Raw genomic sequence first — 17,109 nt, 5'->3', positions numbered from 1 at the left:
AGCGCCACGTGCAGACGCAGAAAGAGCTCTGGGGGCGAGGGAGGCGGCAGAGCAGCACGGTGGCATGGGGCACTCGCTCCAGACCAGCCCTCCTGCCCACAGGTCCTGGCTCCACAGCAAGCCAGCTAGGTGTCCCTGGGCAAGAACGTTAACATTTCTGTGCCTCAGTTGTCTCCTCTGTAGGGTGTGGATAGTAAAAGCACCTACCTCACAGGGCATGGCGAATATCTTTCAAGTGCTCAGCCTAGTACCTGAGACACAGTATGGGCTCATCAAATGTCAGCAACGCATGCCACAAGGGGTGACACTTGTGAAAAAAAACAAAATAATACCATGTTCTGTATGAGAGTTTACGGGAATAGAGATGCTTGAGTACACGCCCAGAAGACAATGTGGAAAGAAACATGTCGCACTTAAAATGCTGGTTACCTGGGTGGTTAGGAGGGATTATTTTAACTTCTCACCCAGAAAATGAGAAAGTATAATGACATAATGCAAATCAGTTTCAAAACAAAGGAAGAAGAGCATAAGAGCTGATGGAGATGTCATCCAGTTCCCTTCAGCCCCCCTGGGCCTCGAACCCCCTCCCCCCATAGGCCTGGAACATACTCTCTGGCTTCGGCCCTTGGGACGGCAGGCTGAGCCCAGCTTTACCTGGTGAATGATTCCAGATCCAGGCTTCCAGAAGCCCACGCCATATTTGGCACCTGCAGTTGCCAGGAAATTATAAACTTCCTGGTTGATGTCCTATTGAGACAAATCAATAATTGGGCGTTAGCAACATGGTTTGTGTCCAGGTGACCCTCACCAAGCCCTCCCCACCCCACCAGCCTCCTTCTGACTCTGAAATGCTGGCACTGGAGACAGGCCCTCTCTTAGAGACCTTCTAAAAATAATTCCAAAGAGCTTGGATGGCCCAGTCTCCACTAGCAGTGCCAGAGAGAAGGACAGGGGAGCAGAGATGGAGCCCCAGTTCTGTGACACCTGGCCAGGGTGGTGGGTCTGGAACAAGTCCCTGCCCTGGTCTGGGTCTCAGTTTCCTTATCTGGAGAAGGGACTGGTCTAAATAATTGCCAAGAGTGCCTGTGGCACTCAAGTCCCCAGCCGAGGCCAGCAGTGCAGAGGCAGGCCCTGGCCTAGGTGCAGTGGCTGGGTGCAGTGGCTCACGCCTGTAATCCCAACACTTTGCGAGGCTGAAGCAGGCAGATCATTTGAGGTCAGGAGTTCAAGACCAGCCTGGCCAACATGGCGAAACCCTGTCTCTACTAAAAATACAAAAATTAGCCAGGCGTGGTAGCGCACACCTGTAATTCCAGTTACTTGGGAGGCTGAGGCACGAGAATTGGTTGAACCTGGGAGACAAAGGGTGCAGTGAGCCAAGATCATGCCACTGCACTCCAGCCTACGAGACAGAGCGAGACTGTCTCAAAAAATAAAAATAAGAATAAAATAAATAAAAATTAGCTGTGCACCTGTGGTCCCAGCTACTTGGGGGCCGAGGCAGGAAGATCACTTGAGCCCAGGAGTTCAAGGCTACAATGAGCCGAGATCGCACCACTACACTCCAGCCTGAGTGACAGGGCAAGACCCTGTCTCAAAACAAAACAAAACAAAACAAAAAGCCCCGAGACTTTTTTTGAAATAACTTGCTGGAGATCCCAGGCTTAGCCGACACCTAAGAGAGCCCCCTGGACTGGTGTCTGACTGTCGGAAGTGCTGAATTCTTGGTAATGTGTTTGATGGGCCCAAATGGAAGGCTGTCGAATGGCCCACTGTTCTGAAAAGGTTTCAGCAAAACGAAATGATGACATGGGCTGTAGCCATCCTGCCTGTAATCTGAAGGAAGCTTCCTTGAGGGACAGGGAAGGGCCCACCGCACAGCAGATGTGAGGCCAGGGTTTACCTGGAAGACATGGGAGGTCCCTGTGTGGGGTGAGTGAGACTGACCCCAGTAACAAAAGGGTGGGATTCTGGTGGACTCTACTGAGTCTCAAAGGAGGAACTAGGAAATGGGACCTGCCAGCCTCTGGCATGGGAGAGCGATGCTTCAGAGAAGGGACCCCAGCCAGTGCCCTCAGACCTTTGATAAGATACACTCAAACCACACCCCGCTTCACTGAAACTCCAGACCAGTGTGTGTCCTCTGAAGGCCCACTGGGTTCCCCCAGGTAAGAGAATGGCAAAGAACGTGGGTTTCCAGAGCAGTCTCTTTCCAATTAATAATTAATACATCAGCTTTTTCATTTACAAATTGGTCACTTATGAAATTGGTATCCAGGACAGGAGGCTGTGGTCGTGTCTGGGCGCACGTGACCTGTGGTCGTGTCTGGGCGCATGTGACTGTACATCTGTGTTAAGTGTGAGGAAGGGGTGTGGGAGGACCCCAGACTGGTGCCAGAGTCTCAGCCTGGACTCAGCCTGGATCCATCTCTGGATCTGTGACCCTAGACAGGTCACTGCCTCTCTGAGCCCTAGCCAGAGGGACACTTTACAATTACACGTAAAAATGACCATATTCTAGGCCGGGCGTGGTGGCTCACACCTGTAATCCCAGCACTTTGGGAGGCCGAGGTGGGTGGATCACCTGAGGTCAGGAGTTTGAAACCAGCCTGGCCAACGTCGTGAAACCCTGTCTCTAGTAAAAATACAAAAATTAGCCAGGTATGGTGGTGGGTGCCTGTAATCCCAGCTACTCAGGAGGCTGAGGCATGAGAATCGCTTGAACCCAGGAGGCGGAGGTTGCAGTGAGCGGAGGTTGCAGTGAGCCGAGATTGTGTGTCACTGCACTCCAGCCTGGGGGATAGAGCAAGATTCTGTCTCAAAAAAAAAAAAAGACCATATTCTTTCCCCACTTAAACCGCTCTAGGACTCTGAGGATGGTAACCATAGCGTTCCCACAGCCCTCGAGTTCCTGGCTGCCCTGCCCACCTCATACCACCCGCTCTTCCAAACACAGCGAACTCCAGCACTACAGGTCCCCTCTCACTTCCACAAAAGCATCAAGTTTCTTCCTGGCTCAGGGTCTTTGCAAATGCTGTTCTTTCTAGCATGTTCTTCCTCCAGTCAATGCAACTCATATGTTCAGTCCTCAGGTTATCTGTCACATCCTCAAAGAAGCTCTCTCTTTCCCCCAGCATCTAAATTAGACCTCTTTTTTTATACTGACCAAGTCCCGCACTTTCCCTTCCTAACACATACCCAGATCTGCAGTTACCTACCTCAGCCATTGTTTAGTGTCCACACCCACAAGCAGACCCCTGAAGGCAGGGCCCCTGCCTGACTTGTTCACACTGAACCTCAGTACCCAGCCCAGTGCCTGGCACATAAAGAATGTTCAATTTGTTGAACGCATGAGGGAATGAGCTCTGAATCCTATGACTGTGAATCTCATCTCCAGAAGATTGACTCTGAGCCCATAAAGCAAGCAGAAAGCCAGCCCCAGAAGGTAGTAGCCCTGCTGTGGTCAGCTGTCCCCAGGGCTGAAGAGGACCCACGTTCCTGGCCATGCGCAGCTCCCGGCACTGTGGGAGCTCCTGTAACATTACCGCCACCAGTGTTGTTGCTAATGTGGAAACCGCCGGCCGGCGGGCAGGACTGTCCTTTCAGCTGAGTGGAAAGAGCCACTGTGGAGCCAGGATACCACCAGGGGGCAGGGTGAAAGAGAGGGCCTGAGTGAGAGTGCCGCCCTGAGTGTTTCCCATGGGGCTGGGAGGCTTTGAGCCATGCTGACCCTGGGAGCCGGAGCACTTTCAATCACATGCCCACAGGCCGCAGCCCTGCCAGCATTCAGCTCCTGCCAACGCCCCTCCCCGTGAGGGGGACCCACTCCCACTGCAGGGGCCGGAGAGTGGGGAGGCCCAGAGCTGGGAGAGAGAGGCCCGCTGTTGCCAAGAGCAGGCTGACACAAAGGTCCCACAAGCCGAGCCTGGGAGAAGGAGCAGGAACTCAATTTCATAGAAGGGTGGGGGAGAAGCCTTCAGCGTGGCATACAGCCACCCCCATGTAGTTAAGAAAAACTCACAGAAGAATGGCCCCCAAAGGAGGCTCCTCAGTGACAGAGCACCAGAGTGGGAGCCAGGATCAGCACTGAGCCCTAATCGTGCCCTCATGTAGTTACAGAACTCAAGTATGATGCCACTGCCGCCTCAAATTTACAAATAGTGACCCTAGCACGACTACCTCCCGGACAGGGTCCTTGAAGGGTCAGAGGAGAGCAGGAGTGGGTACAAATGGGATGCTGGCAAACTATGCTAAGATGAGCCCCTCACTGCTCAGGCAGACAGGGAGGCCTGCATGGCCCCTTCCAGAGCACCTGGCAGGATCCACATCATCTTCCAACGGGACAGAAAAAAGACCTGCAGTGTGATAAGGTCAAGGATGATTTTTACTTTCTTTAGGCTTCCTCTGTATTTTTTAACATAATGAGCAAGTGGTATTTTTAGAAAGAGAAAAAAGCAAAATCAAGTTTTAAAAGCAGACCAATCCAAAGAGTTGTGAGAATTTGGAGGCAATGCCCTGGTTTGCTCCAGTGTGAGGGTGAGGCCTCTCGCCCAGTCTTGCCCACTTGCCCGCCCCCAAGGGCACTTGCGCACCTTCCGCTTACCTTGGCCCGGCGCAGGTCTTTCTCACCCCCAACCTGGGCCTCAATCAGATGGTCACAGTGGATGGTGGACGGCACGGCCACCTTGGGCAGCCCGCTGCTGATGAACTGGAGCATGGCCATCTGGGCCGTCGCATCCTGCATGGCCACACGGTCCGGCCGCAGCCGCAGGTATGACTTGCCCCGCTCGATTTCCTGGCTGGTGGGGTCATCCAGGTGTCCATACACGATCTTCTCCGAGAGGGTCAGCGGCCGGTTCAATCTGTGGGGAGAAGAGCAAAAGGGTGGCCTGGTGCCAGCTGCACGGCCTCCTCCCGCCCTGCCTCTCCCTCTCAGTCCATGTGGCAACCTCAACAGTGGCCAGGGACAGGGAGCCTCAACTCAGGACCTCAACGTTCCACTTGGGTGGGGACTGCTGGGTCCTGCTCACTGCGCCACCTCCTCACCTCCCGCAGCACCTGGCACTTGTTAGGTGCTCCACAATTACTTGATGAGTAAGTGAATCACAACATCACAAGAGGGCAGCGCTGGTTCTTTTCAAAGGATCCTGGCTTTCCCAGCATCGTAATTCTTACTAAGTCCCCGCAACATGCATATCTCATCATTCCTGCCATTTAACAACAACAACCAAGAAACAGGCTCAGCAGAGTGACCAAGTTCACAGCTAGATTTTGCTACTTCCCTCTGCGCCCTCAGCCCCACTAAGGCACAGGGAATCAGGACCAGCATCCCCTTCACCTGTCCAACCTGTCCGCCATCCACAACCCTCCACACCTCAGGCCTGGGATGCCTGGCTACCCAACTATGATGCTAAGGCTTTGCCCATTAGCTCCAGACATAGACAGGAGTATCTGTCAGTTTTCAGGAACAGAGACCCAGTCACTGCCACTGGCCTCTCACAGCTCCTCCTCTTCCTAGACCCCATTTCCCCAGAGGCCCCACCCCTCCCTTCCTCATCAGAGCCAAAATGGCAGTCCAAACCTGCCCTGGGGTCCGGCCCTGTCAGGACTCAACCGTCTTCTCCCCACAAGCCTCCCAGCCATCTAGACTGAGCTCTGCACGGGTCCAGTCTCCCTACCAGGCTCAACGTTCCGGCTGACTCCTGGCTGCACCCACACAACAGAGCAAAGGGGCTGTTGTGGCCGCCCTGCCTGCCACAATAGCCCCTTTCGGACCTCACGCTCTGCCCCCCAGAATTCTCAAAGCCTAGGCCAAGCTTGAGACTTCCTCCCTAGGGAGGAGCAGAGTTCGACCCACACCTGACAGGCTCTGTCCTATTGTTTGAGGCCAAGAAAAGTTTCAGACTGGGAGTCAGAAGCTCTGAGTTTAACACTAACCTGGGGGCCTGGTGTGGTGGCTCACGCCTGTAATCCTAGCATTTTGGGAGACCAAAGCAGGAGGATCACTTGAGGCCAGTTCAAGATCAGCCTGGGCAACAGAGTGAGACCTTGTCTCTATAAAAAACAAAATGAGGCCAGGCGCGGTGGCTCATGCCTGTAATCCCAGCACTTTGGGAGGCCGAGATGGGCGGATCATGAGGTCAGGAGATCGAGACCATCCTGGCTAACACGGTGAAACCCTGTCTCTACTAAAAATACAAAAAAATTAGCCGGGTGTGGTGGCGGGTGCCTGTAGTCCCAGCTACTTGGGAGGCTGAGGCAGGAGAATGGCGTGAACCCGGGAGGCGGAGCTTGCAGTGAGCTGAGACAGCGCCACTGCACTCCAGCCTGGGCGACGGAGCAAGACTCCATCTCTGAAAAAAAAAAAAAAAAGAATGAGCCAGGCAGGGTGATGCGTGCTTGTAGTCCCAACTACGCAGGAGGCTGAGGCGGGAGGATCACTTAAGCCCAGGAGATCAAGGCTGCAGTGAGCCGTGATCACACCACTGCACTCCAGCTTGAGCAACAGAGCGAGATGCTGTCTCTAATAAAAACAAACAAACAAAAAAAACCAAAAAAGCCCAAACCTGACCTATTACTGAAGCCGCTATTTAACAAGATAAGCAACTGCTTTCCTCAGCTCAGCCAGCCCATCTCTAAATACCAGGGCTTGCGCTGGGATGAGATAACAGGTTCCACTTCTATAGCGCTTCATTTTTAAACAGCTTCAAACAGAGGTATAATTGGCATACAATAAACTGCATATTTAAGGTATACAATTTGCTAAGTTTGCTGTATACACCTGTGAAACCAGCACCACAATCAAGATACTAACCATCTCTCCTTCAAGTTTCCCCACCCCTTGGTAACTCCCTCCCACCCCTTTGCCACCACTGCTTTCTGTCACTAGAGACCAGCATTATTGTAGCATTTACTTTCGGCTCAGCATTATCCTAAGTATTTTCATGTATAAAACTCATTTTATCCTCCAGCACAGATGAGGAAGCTGCAGCACAGGCGGACAGAGTAGCTTTGCTCCAGACGACAAAGCCAGTGAGGGGCACAGCTGGACCATGAAGAGGCAGCAGTGTGGCCCTACGGCTGTGCTCCTGACGCTAATCTACCTGGTCTCTCCACACCTGGAACCTGGAATGGGGCCAGCACATGGTGAATGTTCCATTTTCATTATTATTATTATTATTATTATTATTATATTTTGAGACAGGGTCTTGCTCTGTCAGCCAGGCTGGAGTGTAGTGGCACAATCGTAGCTCACTGCAGCCTCAACCTTTCAGGCTCGTGCAATCCTCCCACCTCAGCCTCTGAGTAACTGGGATTATAGGCACGTACCGCCACACTGGCTAATTTTATTTATTTATTTTATTTTTGTAGAAATGGGTTTTCACTATATTGACCAGGCTGGTCTTGAACTCCTAGGCTCATGTGATCTTCCCGAAGAGCTGGGATTACAGGTGTGAGCCACCTCGTCCTTTCTCAGTTGTCATTATTGTTATCATCAATATGCATTCTGAGAAGACAGAGAAACTTCCTTCTGCAAGCTGGGTTCCAGTCCCTCACCCCCAAGTTTACCCAACCTCTTCAAAGTAAGAGTTCCCGGCTGGGTGTGGTGGCTCAAGATTGTCATCCTAGCACTTTAGGAGGCCGAGGCGGACAGATCACTTGAGTCCAGGAGTTTGAGACTAGCCTGGGCAACATGGCAAAACTGCACCTCTACAAAAAACATAAAAAGAAGCCAGGCATGGTGGCATGTGCCTATAGTCCCAGATACTGGGAAGGCTGAGGTGGGAAGATGGATTGACCCCAGAAGGTCAAGGCTGCAGTGAGCCATGATCGAACCACTGCAATCCAGCCTGGGTAACAGAGCAAGATCCTACCTCAAAAAAAAAAAAAAAAAAGTTCCCTAAGGTGCTGGATATGCTGGCAACAGCAGACCAACTGGCGACTCTGAGCATCTCTACAAATAAAAATAGCACTAGCCTGAGGTACAGCCTGCGCCGATTTCAGCAGCACCGCCAAGGCTGGTATATGGGCAATGACTCACAGCCCCTCCTTCTGGGCCCCGAGGGAGACAAAAAATAGCACATGGGCTTAAAAACCCAAGACCTTGGAAGCAAATGATTGAAGCTATATAAAAAAGCTCAACAATGCTGACGCTTTAGGATGGGTTCATCATTGAATGTCCCTGAGGATTAACTGAGGATGACAAAATGGGTCTTCGTATCCATCTGTCCCTCTGCTCTCCAGATGACACAGATCCAGTTCTCACGAACAGACTTAGACCCCTTCTGTTGGAGACACAAGGTGGAAGAGAAGTCGCCCAGCAAGTCCCCTGGCCTTCTAAAAAATTCTTAGAATAGAATGCTTTTTTTTTTTTTTTTTTTTTTTTTTTTGAGCCAGAGTCTCTTCCTCTGTCACCAGAGACACCACTCTGGCTGGAGTGCCGTGGCGTGGTCTCAGCTCACTGAGACATCCACCTCTTGGGTTCAAGCGGTTCTCCTACCTCAGCCTCCCGAGTAGCTGGGATTATAGGCGCTCGCCACCATGCCTGACTCATTTTTTTGTATTTTTAGTAGACATGGTGTTTCACCATGTTGGCCAGGCTGGTCTCAAACTCCTGGCCTTAAATGATCCGCCTGCCTCGGCCTCCCAAAGTGCCAGGATTACAGGCGTGGGCTACCACACCTGGCTAGAATATAATTATTTTTAGCATAACCTCACCTCTGCCCTCTTTCTCCATGTCAGGGTTTCTCAGCCAGGGCACTATGAACCTATTTGGGCCGGAGGATTCTTTTGTTGTGGGGCTGCCCTGTGCGCTGTAGGATGCTTGGTAGTATTCCTGGTTACCCATTGGGTAACAGTAAGCCCCAACCCCAGCCAAGTTACGACAACCAAAAATATCTCTAGACATCACCAAATGGGCCCTAGGGGACAAAACTGACCACCCCCCACCTTGTTGAGACCTGCTCTGTGGCAACAATGAAAACAGAGAACAGGCCAGGTGTGGTGGCTCACACCTGTCACCTTAGCACTTTGGGAGACTGAGGCGGGTGGATCACAAAGTCAGGAGATTGAGACCATCCTGGCTAACATGGTGAAACCCCGTCTCTACTAAAAATACAAAAATTAGCTGGGCGTGGTGGCGGGCGCCTGTAATCCCAGCTACTCTGGAGGCTGAGGCAGGAGAATCACTTGAACCCGGGAGGTAGAGGTTGCAGTGAGCCGAGATCGCGCCACTGTACTCCAGCCAGCCTGGGCAACAGAGCGAGACTCCGTTTCAAAAAAAAAGAAAACAGAGAACAATCCCCTTGTCTGTACTAATCTGGAAAATGTTAAAAGTTATTGGACTTTAAAAAAAAAAAAGAAAAAAGTTATTGGACTTTTCTGGTTGCAAAGCAAGGTTGGAATAAAAGTAAGCAAGGGAAAATATTGTTGTAGTTGTCAATTTTAATGATAACATTAAAACTAAAAAACTCCCAGTGCCTTAAAGGGTATTTTGTTGTTGTTATTAATTGTTTAATGCAAAAACTAAACGGTGAATAATATTCTGTTGTCAAGTTATCTCAAAGCGAACCTCTTGCTGGGCACAGTGGCTCAGGCCTGTAATCCCAACACTTTGGGAGACCAAAGGCAGGAGGATCACTTGAGCCCAGGAGTTCAAGACCAGCTTGGGCAGCCCCGTCTTTTAAATTTTTTTTGTATTAATTAAAAAAAAAAAGGCCAGGCGCAGTGGCTCACGCCTGTAATCCCAGCATTTTGGGAGGCTGAGGCAGGCGGATCACTTGAGGTCAGGAGTTTGAGACCAGCCTGGCCAACATGGTGAAACCCCCATCTTTACTAAAAATACAAAAATTACTTGGGCATGGTGATGCACACCTGTAATCCCAGCTACTCAGGAGGCTGAAGCAGGACAATCGCTTGAGCCTGGGAGGTGGAGGTTGCAGTGAGCCGAGATTGCGTGACTGCACTCCAGCCGGGGTGATAGAGTGAGACTCAGTCTAAAACAAAAACAAACAAAAACAACAACAAAACAAATCTCTATGACAGCTCTCCTTCACACCTGATGAAAGCAAGGTGGAAGTGTTTTACAGAGTAAAGAAAAATCTATCACTTTTCCACTGAGCAGCAGTCTGAGAGCTCCAAGAATAAATACAACGTCCTATATTGATGGGGACAGTGGTTCTTCGTCCTGACTGCACTATGGGACCTGCTGGGGAACGGGCCAGTGCTTCTCACATTTTGACAGGCACACAAATCCCTTGGGGATCCTGTTAAATGGCCAGTTCTGACTCAGTGGGTCTGGAGTGGGGTCTAAGATGCTGCAATTCTAACAAGCTCCTAGGTGATGCCAATGCTGCTGGCCCATGGACCACATTTTGAATAGCAATGCCTAGACCGCTTGAATCAGAATTGCTGGGAGTGGGGCCCAGGTGTCCATCATTTTTAAAGCTTCCCAGGTGATTCTAACATGGAGCCCAGAAGAAAGCCACAAGAACAAGCCCTGGAGTCACAGAGACCCAGGCTTGAGTGTGGAGTCAGTCACTCAATACATGTATGGCCTTAGGGTATTTCCCCAATCTGACTTTCAATTTTGTTACCTGCAGAATGGTGGGGGGCAGAGATGGAAAGTAACAACCTACAGGGGTTGTTGAGAACAGAAATAATGTATGTCAAGGACCCAGGTCAGACTGGACAACAAGGTGGGTACTTCTGTCACAGCCGTCCTTGACAAACAATAGGTCCTTTACTATAATTAGATGATGCTGTGCTGGAGGCTGGAGATCTAGATTAAGGAAGTCCCTACCCTTAAAACCGAAGTGGGGTTACCAGTAGATAGAAAGCAAAGTGGCATGAGAAAGGGAGTATGGGGTAGTGGTTAGAACATTGGAGGGTACAAAGACGAGACACCACCACTCATGCACTGCATGGCTGTGGGCAGGTTCCTTCTCCAGCTGAGCCTCAGCTGCCCAATGGCTAGACTCAGATTTGTTCTCTCCCAGGACCACCACTGTCAGTATCAAAGAAGCCACCAGGCAGGCAAGGGCACAGCCCCGTCTGCAGTTGTTCAGGTTCCAATCAATCAAAGAAAACCTCTATGACAGCTCTCCTTCATGCCTGATGAAGAGCAATGTGGAAGTGTGGCAGTGCGGGCTGGTGTGCATTGCCAGCCCCGACTCCTCATCCTCTGTGGTACCTTATTCATCCTTTTGGTGGCAGCATCTAGCCCAGGACCTGGCACACAGGACAGCAGGGTGGAGCTGACTGCCATTTTACCAACTGAGGAAAATGAGGCCCAGAAAAAAGACATGCTCAAGATCCCACCTTAGGCCAGGCGCCGTGGCTCGCACCTGTAATCCCAGCACTTTGGGAGGCCTCAGTGGGAGAACAGTTTGAGCCCAGGAGTTCGAGATCGGTGGCAATACGGCGATGCCCCATCTCTACAAAAAATAAAAAGCTAGGTGAGCATGGTGGCTCAGGCCTGTGGCCCCAGGTACTCAGGAGGCTGAGGTGGTAGGATCACTCAAACCCAGGAGGTTGAGGTTGCAGTGAGCTGTGATCGTGCCACTACACTCCAGTGTGGGCAAGAGAGTGAGACCCTGTCTCAAAAAAAAAATAGTTCCAGCTGGGCACAGTGGCTCACACTTGTAATCCCAGCACTTTGGGAAGCTGAGGCGGGTGGATCACCTGAGGTCAGGAGTTTGAGACCAGCCTGGCCAACATGATGAAACCCCATCTCTACAAAAATACAAAAAATTAGCCAGGCATGGTGGTGCGTCCCTGTAGTCCCAGCTACTCGGGAGGCTGAGGTATGAGAATTGCTGGAACCTGGGAAGCGGAGGTTGCAGTGAGCCAAGACTGCACCACTGCACTCCAGCCTGGACCAGAGTGAGACTCTGTCTCAAAAAATAAAATAACATAACATAAAATCATAAAATAAAATAGGCCAGGCGCAGTGGCTTATGTCCATAATCCCAGGACTTTGGGAAGCCGAGGCAGGCAGATTGCTTGAGCTCAGGAATTCAAGACCAGCCTGGGCAACATGGCAAAACCCCATCTCTACTAAAACTACAAAAATCAGCCGGGTGTGGTGGCAGGTGCCTGTAATTACAGCTACTCAGGAAGCTGAGGCACAAGAATCGTTCCAACCTGGGAGGCAGAGGTTGCAGTGAGCCAAGATCGCACCACTGCACTCCAGTCTGGGCAACAGGGCAAGACTCTGCCTCAAATATTTATATATATATATCGATAAAATAAAAAGAAATAAAAAAAGGTCCCATCTTAGTTTATCTTCTGGGTCTCAGACCAGAGCTCTCCTCTGTGCCTGTGCACTGAAGAGGAAATAAGATGATTCTCCAGGCACTGGGCCCCGTGGCCTCCAGAGGGCAGGCCAAGGGTCAGCAGCCTGCCCTGAAAAGGTTGGGAGGTTCAGGTTATAGCACCAAAGTGTCCCTGAGACCTGGCTGTGGTTCACATCTAGAGGCTTCTTGATAACACAGACTCTCCCTTGGCAGAGAGGACGGAAGTTATACCACTGATCTGGAATGTCTTTCCTCAGCAGAAGCCTTTGTACTCTGAATACCTTGACCCTGCCACTATCACCAACCATCCTTCACGAAACACCTCCTTCTCTGCCTGACGGGGCAGGAAGCAGACACAATGCCCTTGAGCAGTCACAGCCTCCCATCTGCAGCCTTACCGTTTGCGAACAATGTTAATGTTCTTCTCTAGCAGGTCATAGTGGATGTACTCGTTGGGCTCAAAGTGGCTCATCGCCACCTTGGCCCGTTGGCACAGGACTGAGGCCACATGGTACTGCCGCACACCCAGAGCTTTCTGCAAGAAGAAACATGACAGCCACTGTCAATGGAGCACTTAGGAGAGTCCATCCCCGAGGGCAGCTCAGTATGGTGAAAAAAATCCACGAATTAAAGTGTCAAGAGCTGTTCAGTAACTGCAGCCTCAGCTTCCTCATCTGCAGGACAGGGATGACAAGGCAGCCACAAGGAACACAGCCTGGGGTAGGAAAAAAGTGCAAGGGACTTACAGGCAAAAATCGCTGGGATCAAAGTCAAGTTCTATCATGTAAGGTGTATCAATGTAAGAAAAGCCCTCATTGCCTAAAACACAGAGGAGATAGAAAATAGGGATATAACCAGCTCTGGTGATCACACGGGGTACTGGCAAGGTTAAATAAGACCATAAGTGAAAGTGCTCATTAAGGTGTAAAACACTATCCAAACCATAGCTATTAGTCTACCGCACTATAAGCTTCTTGAGGGTTGAGATCAAGCCTTATTTATCTTACTCATCTCTATGTCTGGACTACCTGGCACATACTGGAGATTCAACAAATATCCGTGGGTCAGAGGGAAGAATGAATGAGGAAAACCCTGTGCATGAGCTTTGGATGTTTCCTCATCCCTTCAAAAGGTGGTGCCTAATTCCCTTCCTTTTTTTTTTTTTTGAGACGGAGTCTCACTCTGTCGCCCAGGCGGGAGTGCAGTGGTGGGGTCTCGGCTCACTGAAACCGCCACCTCCTGAGTTCAAGCTTCAACTTCTCCTGCCTCAGCATCCCAGTAGCTGGGATTACAGGCACGCACCACCATGCCTGTCTAATTTTTGTATTTTTAGTAGAGACGGGGTTTCACCATGTTGGCCGGGCTGGTCTCAAACTCCTGACCTCAAGTGATCCATCCGCCTCGGCCTCCCAAAGTGCTGGGATTACAGGCATGAGCCACCGCGCCCAGCCATTACCCTCCCTTTTAATGTGTGGCGGACTTCTACTTTATAGAATGTGACAAGTGATGCTATGGGATTTCGAGACTAGGTCATAAGAAGAACATCTTCTGCCTGGCTTGCTCTCTCGGATTGCTCTGGGGTAAGACAGTCCCCATGTTGTTAAGCAATCCTGGGAGAGGCCCACCTAGACAGGAACAGAGGCCTCTTGCCAATAACCGGCACCACCTTGCCAGGTGTGAGTGAGCCACATCTTGCAAGCGAATGCTCCAGCCCCGATTCAACCCATCAGATGGCTAGCCCCAGCTGACATCTTCACTACAACTTCTGGAGAGGCCCCAGGCCAGAAGCACCCAGCCAAGGCACTCCCAAATTCCTGGCCCACAAAAATATGAGATAAATGCTTGTTGTTGTTTTAAGCCTTTAAGTTTGGGGGCAATTTGTTACACAGCAATAAATAAATGATTGTTATGGTGGGATGTGTATTAGTTAATTTTTAACAGACAGTGTCTTGTTCTGTTGTCCAGGCTGGAGTGCAGGGGCAAGATCATACTTCCCTGCGGTCTGAAACTCCTGACTTCAAATGATCCTCCCATCTTAGCCTCCTCGGTAGCTGGGACTACAGGTGCACACTACTACACCCAATTATTTAATTAATTTATTTATTTACTTATTTTTGAGATGGAGTCTTGCTCTGTCGCCAGGCTAGAATGCAGTGGTGCAATCTCGGCTCACTGCAACCTCCGCCTCCCAGGTTCAAGCACTTCTCCTGCCTCAGCCTCCCGAGTAGCTGTGACTACAGGCACCCACCACCATGCCCAGCTAATTTTTGTATTTTTAATAGAGACAGGGTTTCACCATGTTAGCCAGGATGTTCTTGATCTCTTGAACTCGTGATCTGCCTGCCTCGGCCTCCCAATATTTTTCTTATTTTTTTTAAAGGGTAGTCTTGCTCTGTTACCCAGGTTGAAGTGCAGTGGCATGATCCTGGCTCACTGCAACCTCCACCTCCCGGGTTCAAGCAATTCTCCTGTCTCAGCCTCCCAAGTAGCTGGGACTACAGGTGCACACCGCCGCACTTTGCTAATTTTTGTATTTTTAGTAGAGATGCGGTTTCTACACATCGGTCAGGCTAGTCTTGAACTCCTGACCTCAGGTGATCCACCTGACTCGGCCTCCCAAAGTGCTAGGATTACAGGCGTGAGCCACTGCGCCCACCCTAATTCTTTTATGCTTATTTTTTGTAGCAATAGGGTCTCACTACATTGCCCAGGCTGATCCCAAACTCCTGGCCTCAAGCAATCCTCCCACCTCAGCCTCCCAAAGCAGAGATTACAGGCATGAGCCACTGTACCCGGCCTGTATTACTAAATCTTAAACTATGAATAACAACCTTCAAGGGTACCTTGTTACCAGAGAAGAATAATGAATCCAAAGAAATGACAACAAGAGGCCGGGTGCAGTAACTCACACCTGTAATCCCAGCACTTTGGGAGGACAAGGCAGGCAGATCACCTGAGGTCACGAATTTGAAACTAGCCTGGCCAACGTGGTGAAACCCCATCTCTAACTAAAAACACAAAAATTAGCCGGGCGTGGTGGCGGGCACCTATAATCCCAGCTACTCAGGAGGCTGAGGCAGGAGAATTGCTTGAACCCAGGGGGCAGAGGTTGCAGTGAGCCAAGATCACCCCACTTCACTCCAGCCTGGGTGACACAGCGAAACTCCATCTCAAAAAAACAAAAAAGAAAAGATAAAAGAAATGACAGCAAGAAGGGAAGAGCTGCTTCCTTTCTAGGTGGTTGGTGTTCCTCGTCATACCTCGGGTAAGGGAAGAGGCAGAGCTGAAGCCACTGCCCCAGGCTCCCTTCTGTATGTCACCTGGATATATAATCCAAATGCTGTCAACCTCAGCACCTGAACCCAGTATGTACCCAGAGCAGCCATTCCCTGTTCGAGTCACCCAGCAATAAGAACAGGCCACATTCTGAAACAGCACCCCCGACCATCACCCATTCTGACCTCTCTATGGCGGGGCGATATCCCCAGTCCAGACTTCACATCCATTTGCCCTCAAGCTCAAACCTGACTGACGGCTCCTCACGGCCTGCCTCACTGGGTAGGTGCAAAGAACCCACCAATGACATGAAGTCAAAGGACCTTCCACAGTGCGTGTGCATAGGAAGAAGGTAGTACATTTCTGCTGCAGTGATAAACACTATCCCTATGACAGGGGGAGGAGCCCAGTGCATGGGGTAGATGGAGTAGCAGAGCCCTGGGTTTAAGGATGGCCCCACAACTTACCGATCCTGGACAATTTAACCTCTCCAAGCAATCATTTCTTCACAGAGCTATTGTGAGGATCTGGAGAGATTATATAAAGTACCGAGTACATTTCCATGATTATTACCCTGTGCATTCCTAAGTGTACACACAGCTACCCCCACCATGTTCTTCACACAAATGAGAAACCATACAAGTTGTTCTGCAACTCATCTTTTTCTTTTTCTTTTTTTTTTTGAGACGGGGTCTTGCTCTTATCGCCCAGGCTGGAGTGTAGTGGCACGATCTCAGCTCACGGCAACTTCTGCCTCCCAGGTTCAAGCAATTCTCCTGCCTCAGACTCCCAAGTAGCTGGGCACTACAGGCATGCACTACCACGCCCGGTTAATTTTTGTACTTTTTTGGTGGAGATGGGGTTTCACCACGTTGCCCAGGCTGGTCTCAAACTCCTGACCTCAAGTGATCCACCCACCTTGGCCTCCCAGAGTGCTGGGATTACAGGTGTGAGCCACCACACCTGGCCTGCAACTCATCTTTTTCATTTACTAACAAATCTCAGACATCTTTCCAATGTGAAATTACCAATCTGTTTATTTTTACAAATTAATTGCCCTAAGTTTCAGTTTCCTTAGAAATAAAAACAACTGTGGCTGAGCGCGGTGGCTCATGCCTGTAATCCCAGCACTTTGGGAGGCCAAGGTGGGCGGACCACGAGGTCAGGAGTTTGAGACCATCCTGGCTAACATGGTGAAACCCCGTCTCTACTACGGCGTGGTGGCGGGCACCTGTAGTCCCAGCTACTCGGAAGGCTGAGGCAGGAGAATGGCATGAAACCGGGAGGCAGAGCTTGCAGTGAGCCGAGATCACATCACTGCACTCCAGCAAATAGACTACATATCAATACCTGCAGATGGGCTTAAGAAATAATGCTGGAGCAGTGGCTCATGCCTGTAATCCTAGCACTTTCGGACTCAGGAAGATTGCTTGAGACCGGGAATTCAAGACCAACCTGGCCAACACAGCAAGACCTGTCAAAGACAAAATAGGCCAGGCACAGTGGCTCACACCTGTAATCCCAACACTTTGGGAGG

General features: G+C 50.5%; 1 protein-coding gene across 1 annotated transcript in view; it reads right to left on the bottom strand.

Moving 5' to 3' along the window:
* Nucleotides 1-17,109, bottom strand: part of ACO2 (aconitase 2) — a 61,096-nt gene that overhangs the window by 16,326 nt on the left and 27,661 nt on the right. The window contains exons 2-4 of the mRNA XM_002831184.6: nt 12,695-12,831; nt 4,604-4,862; nt 655-747 (exon numbers count right to left, since the gene is read on the bottom strand). Coding sequence (XP_002831230.3) covers nt 655-747; nt 4,604-4,862; nt 12,695-12,831 — 489 coding nt within the window. The remainder of the gene's footprint in view (nt 1-654; nt 748-4,603; nt 4,863-12,694; nt 12,832-17,109) is intronic.

This window comes from Pongo abelii, chromosome 23 (genome assembly GCF_028885655.2).
Source record: "Pongo abelii isolate AG06213 chromosome 23, NHGRI_mPonAbe1-v2.0_pri, whole genome shotgun sequence".
NCBI classification, from domain to species: Eukaryota; Metazoa; Chordata; class Mammalia; order Primates; family Hominidae; genus Pongo; species Pongo abelii.
Note: the sequence above shows the minus strand (reverse complement) of the source record. Positions and strands in the feature narration are given on the sequence as shown.